Genomic DNA, 6,349 nt, shown 5'->3' on the forward strand with positions numbered 1-6,349 from the left:
TCATCTCGTGGACGTTCTGTCCTCACTTTGTCAAATGTGTGCTGCTGTGCACACTGCTCTCTGGTCTTCTCTCCATGACCCACAGCTTCTGATGAAAAAAGAACAAGTAGAGAAGGGCCCCACTTTAAAAACAAACAAAAACCAGGCTCATGTATTATAGACTGGCGTTGAACCTGCTACTTATGGAGCTGTGGATGGCCTTGAACTTGAATGACCCTCCACCTCCCAAGTGCTGAGATTACAGGCATAATCACCACTCCTGATCTTATATAGCACTGGTGAATTGAACCCAACGCTTTGTGTAATCTAGACAAGTACTCTTATAAACTGAGCTACATCCTCAGACATTAGACAAAGACTCATTGTTTTGGAGACAGGATCTCACTAGGTAACTCTGGCTGGCCTGGAACGAAGTATGGTGTTGGTCAACCAGGCTGGCTGCGATGGTTTTTATATGTGTGGCCCTGGGAGTGGCATGATTAGAAGGGGTGTCTCTGTTGGAGTAGGTGTGCCACTGTGGGGTAGGTTGTAAGTTTCTCATCCTAGCTGCCTGGAAGTCAATATTCTGCTAGCAGCCTCCAGATGAAGATGTAGAACTCTCAGCTCCTCCTGCACCAAGTCTGCCTAGACACCACCATGCTCCTGCCTTGATAATTGACTGAACCTCTGAACCTGGAAGCCAGCCAAAATTAAATGTTCTTTTTAAGAGTTACTTTAGTCATGGTGTCTGTTCACAGAAGTAAAACCCTAAGACACTAACGTAGAACTCACAGAAATTCTCCTACTTCTGCCTAAAGGCATTTGCCACCACAACCAGCTTTAAAGAAAGGTTTTTGAAGATTGGCCAAGAGGTTCTGCTTATAAATATATGTACTTTTATGTCTTAGCCCTACACTGTTACCACCTTTAGAAAGAGAGGAGGAAAAGTGTGTTTATGACTTCTGTCTTAGTCAGGGTTTCTATTCCTGCACAAACATCATGACCAAGAAGCAAGTTGGGGAGGAAAGGGTTTATTCAGCTTACACTTCCATACTGCTGTTCATCACCAAGGAGGTCAGGACTGGAACTCAAGCAGGCAAGAAGCAGGAGCTGATGCAGAGGCCATGGAGGGATGTTCTTTACTGGCTTGCCTCCCCCGGCTTGCTCAGCCTGCTCTCTTATAGAACCAAGACTACCAGCCCAGGGATGGCACCACCCACAAGGGGACCGCCCACCTTGATCACTAATTGAGAAAATGCCTTACAGCGGATCTTGTGGAGGCATTTCCCCAACTGAAGCTCCTTTCTCTGTGATAACTCCAGCTGTGTCAAGTTGACACAAAACTACCCAGTACAACTTCTAACACTCCTCTCCCTAAGTTTGTAGTCCAAAGCTGTGCCAATGTACTGCAGCCTTAGCTGTCACCATGCCAGTCTTGCTTTTGAGTCTGCTGTCTGTAGTAGATTGTTTGTTTGTTCTAGAGAGATGGCTCAGTGGTTAAGAGCACTGACTGCTCTTCCAGAGGTCCTGAGTTCAGTTCCCAGCAGCCACATGGTGGCTCACAACCGTCTGTAATGATATCCAATGTCCTCTTCTGGTGTGTCTGAAAACAGCTACAGTGTACTCACATAAATAAAAATAAATAAATTTTAAAAAAAGAAAGAGCCATAAGCAGAGCAAATGAATCAAATTATTTTTTTCTTTTTATTGAGCAAGCAAGGATTATAAATCAAAGAACACAGCATAAACAAGAAGGATTATAAATCAAGGAACACCTCATTTTTAAAAACTGGGGGCTTGAGAGGCAAGGATCTGGCTTATTCTGTTGTAAAAGAGTAGAGATAACAATTGAATTGATCCAAGAGTGCCGCCGTTAACTAGCTCAGTGATTCCCACTGGAGTATACTGGAGAATGGTGGTTGTTGGTTTTGTATCTAAAGTTTATTAACGGCACTGAGTAGATGCAGCCTGGGGCAGAACAAGTGCCCTGCTGTGTGTGGATGGGTCAGTCCCACACACCAACTGTTCGTTCTGCACCTTTACGACTGTCTAATGTCCTGGTGGACATGTATACGGGACCTACATACAACTTGTCTGAGAAAGAACCCTTGGATTCCTCTGAGACAGACTGCATGTAATTTGCCCTGTCTTATTTATCTATCATTTCAATTAAAGTGATTGCGCCCTCTCCTTCACCATAGACAGATAAAGCGCAGAGTCTGCTACGGTGAACCCTAATACTGCATTCCGTCACACATCCCTTTAATCTTTCATTTTCCTGTACTTCATTCAGCTCAGGAAGTTGCCCCTGCTGGACTCTAAAGCCAAACCTATTCCTAGTGAGAGTTAGCATGTTTCGTAGCTGATAGCGTAGTCATGCCTGAGCACTTAACAATGTGTGTCCATTACAGAGTTCTGACCTTCTAAGTTTCCATTATAACACAAGTAGGGCACTAAATTAAGTCTGAATAAACTCAAATGTAGATTATATTACCTATAAATCATCTCTAGATGGCAAAGGATGTTATAAAAGATCTACCTTAAAAAGGTGAACAGGTCTAGTAGGGTCTGTGGTTGTCATGACTTCAGGCGAAGGAGGGCGCTACTGGCATTCAGCATGTGAGAGCCAACTATGCATCTTTCCATACATTGGGCAGTTCCTCACAATAAGAAATTACTCTGCGCCCTATTCGAATTTTGAATGTCTTTTTGACATTCATGTACGACCTACAGCTCGTCTGCAAGAATGTAGCTCTTCACTCTCGCTGTTTCACAGTCTGTAAGCTCTCCTGTGCTGTATCGTTATTTCAATGAAGGTATTTTTCGTTCTTACCATGTACAGATGATTGCTGACATTTGCAAATAACGTGTATTGTTAGTTTTCACTAATGTCTACACACGTCCCTGCTTTTTCATGTTCTTCCAATTCCTTTCTTACAAGCTCATACTGGTTCATGGTAAGTGTAGGCATCTGACGACTCCATTATGGCTTAATACTTAAAGTCGTGCCGAAGTTATGACCTTATATTTCTCTCTTACATTATAGTAAATTTGATATTTTTCAATTAATGTAATTGTGTGGATAATCTATACCCGAACTGCACTTTGAATATTAGACAAAACAGATATTGCCTACTAGCTGACAGAATAGTTCGCCTAAAACCAATGAATTAGATGCAAAGGTGCCAAGGACTATATGAACACCTGAATGGCTGGTGTTGGGGAAGTCAAATCAAGCTTAGGAACAATGTGTAGGGATTGGGGGAGCAAGGAGCTGGTTTAAGTCGTTAGGTAACGGAGCAAGGGAATGTAAAAGCCTACCTACTGTCTGAAAATGATTTGGTCCTAAATGGCAACAGAATGGTTTCGGCACAGTATACATTCTAACTAATTACGCATCCTTTCTCTTTCTCTGACTCCACGTACTCAATCACATACTCTGGGTAAATCTGTTCTTTCTGGAAAATGACAAAGACGGAGGGATTCAGCCTGGTGTCCACACAGCTGTCATAGAGCGCGGGAGGGCTACTTAATGTCATATTTCCTTCAATGACACTTCCAACCAGGACTCGGGCTACGAACATGACAGTGCCTCTAGTGTCATAGGAACAACTCTTGTGGGAATAGATGGCTTCTTTTGCAAAATAATTTCCTAGAAATGACCAGAAAAAAAAAGTAGAGAATTACTATCAGTGAGCATAGGTTGTAACAGAATACAAAGATTCAGACACTGATATGAATGAAAGAGACATCTGCTAACAACACCTGACTGACACCTGTAAGCCCCCTCAATAGTTAACCCTCAGCATCAGTGTGACTAACTGCAGTTCCAGTCAGGAGGAAGGCACATCTCTGATAACTTCCAGGGAGGTTCTCCTGGAAGACCCACCTGTATGTAGGTATCGTCCGTCATTCCAAGGGCTGGCAACCCAGCCTGAGTAAAAAAGAAAAAGGAAGAAAAGCAGACACATACTAGCACCCCCCACACACACACACCTGCTTCCTGACCCCGGCTGCATTTTGACTAGGTGCCTGGAATTATTGCTGCTATGCCTTTCCCACCAAAATAAATCCACTGCCCCTTAAGTCGCTTCTTGTTGGGTACTTGGTCATGGTGACAACCAATACAGAAAAAGCAGGGCAGTGGCTGTCATAAACTTGACCCAAGGTTTGTAGGCCTTTGGAGCTGGTCTGTGGAGGGAATGTGGAAGAGTCTGGATCTGTGGCCTAGAGCTGTAGGCAGAAGTCAATGAGCTGTTCTGGGAGGGGAAGACCAGAACTCTGACCAAAAAAAAAAAAAAAAAAAAAAAAAAAAAAAAAAAAAAAAAAAACTGCCGGGCGTGGTGGCGCACGCCTTTAATCCCAGCACTCGGGAGGCAGAGGCAGGCAGATTTCTGAGTTAGAGGCCAACCTGGTCTACAAAGTGAGTGAGTTCCAGGACAGCCAGGGCTATACAAAGAAACCCTGTCTCGAAAAACAAACAAACAAAAACAAAAAAAACAGAAAAAAAACAAAAAAACCCAAAACCCAATCCAAAACTGAAGGTAGTGCTTATGGGGTTGGCAAAGGGGAAACAGAGAAACGAAAGCTCTACTGGGGGTTGGGCTAGTAGCCATTTGTGTTATAGCCTAGTAACCAACCAACGTTTGCGGTTGTCTTCTGCCTAGATCCTGATCTTTTTATTTTCTTCCTTCCTTTCTTTCTTTTCTAAAAACTGTTTCTTTTATTTTTATATGTGTGTAGTTGTTTAAGATTTTATTTATTCCAAAAAAAAAAAAAGATTTTATTTATTTTTTTAATGTATGTGAGTACACTGTCGCTGTCTTCGGACACACCAGAAAAGGGCATCAGATCCCATTACAGACACGGTTGTGAGTCACCATGTGGTTGCTGGGAACTGAACTCATGACCTCTAGAAGAGCAGTCAGTGCTCTTAACTGCTAAGCCATCTCTCCAGGCCATGTGCATGTCGTTGTGTGAGCATATGTGGCTCACGTGTGTGCAGGATCCTGCAGAACAGAAGAGGACAGCAGATCTGGAACTGGAGTTGAAGATGACTGTGAGCCTCCATTTGGGTCCTGGGAATTGAACCCAGGTCCTCTGGAAAAACCACCAGTGCTTTTAACCCGCTAAGCTATCTCTCTAGGCCATGCCCTGACTATCTGAATGGAGCTGAGTGTGAAGCCTAAGCTGTCTGGCAAGAGGAATTTCAAGATGGAAACACTAAGGCTGCAGATTTCTCACTATGTCTACTGAGACTTAAAATGAGAATGCAGCGCAGGAAGATAATGAAAGCTCTCTACTTTGCCAGGGAAAGATAAGGAATCAGTTTAAAGTTGAAGGCAGGGCACAGAGGACAAGTACCAGCAAGGTGGTTAAAAGCGTTAAAGACATTGACACCCTTAAGGAGAACTCTCACTTCACATAGCACAAAAGGACTATGATTACAGCCTGAACTAGTGTGTGTGTGTGTGTGTGTGTGTGTGTGCGCACGCGTGTGAATGCAGGCGCACATGCATGCGTGTGAGGAAGTGTGTGGAAGTCAGAGGACAAGCTGAGGTGCAGGTGCCATCCGCATCTATTTACTGTTGACTGACTGAAGTGGGCCCCCTCACTGGCCCTGAGCTTACCACCCAGGCTATTGCTGCCCGGTCAGAGAGACCCAGAGATGTACCTGCCTGCCTCCCAGCACTGAGATAACAAGGGCCTGTCATCCAGCCTCCATCATTTTTTTTTTTTAGTTCTAAGGATCACACTCAGGTCCTCTGACTGAGCCTGAACTATTCTCCTCAGCCCTGACCTACTCTTTTTGAATGTCTTCCCTCACCCCCATGGTGCTGTTTTCTCATCAATGTAAGGTTTAATAAAAAACAAATGTATTTTCAAGAGAATTAAATTAGTCCATCCAGGATCTTTCCTCTGACTTAGAAAATAGGTCAGGAATTGGAAAATAACCAAACACACAACAAACCCATCAACCCACCACACCTCTACAGCCATCGACCTGGTCAATCCACCACACCTCTACAGCCATCGACTTGGTCAACCCACCACACCTCTACAGCCATCGACTTGGTCAACCCACCACACCTCTACAGCCATCGACTTGGGCTGCCTGCCTTTGCTCTCTCTCTCCTTCCTCTCTGCTCCAAGCTCCTCGGTTTGACCGGATTGGTCCTTACAGCTGTGCTCCACATAGGGCAGAGTCCCTGAGTCACTGAAGGACAAGGTCTCAATAGGGCCTGGCTCTCCTGGAACTTTCCCTGTGAACCAGGCTAAACTCAACTTCAGAGATCACCCTGCCTCTGCCCCCCTCCCTGCCTCTGCCCCCTCCCTGCCTCTGTCCCCTTCCTGCCTCTGCCCCCTCCCT

The 6,349-nt window shown here is 44.6% G+C and overlaps 1 protein-coding gene across 1 annotated transcript in view; it reads right to left on the reverse strand.

Moving 5' to 3' along the window:
- Positions 1-1,695: 1,695 nt before the first annotated feature.
- Positions 1,696-6,349, reverse strand: part of Zc3hav1 (zinc finger CCCH-type containing, antiviral 1) — a 51,298-nt gene continuing 46,644 nt past the window's right edge. The window contains exon 14 of the mRNA XM_021191417.2: positions 1,696-3,631. Within this exon, the coding sequence (XP_021047076.1) occupies positions 3,363-3,631 (269 nt within the window). The 3' untranslated portion in view covers positions 1,696-3,362. The remainder of the gene's footprint in view (positions 3,632-6,349) is intronic.

This window comes from Mus pahari, chromosome 2 (assembly GCF_900095145.1).
Source record: "Mus pahari chromosome 2, PAHARI_EIJ_v1.1, whole genome shotgun sequence".
Lineage (NCBI taxonomy): Eukaryota > Metazoa > Chordata > Mammalia > Rodentia > Muridae > Mus > Mus pahari.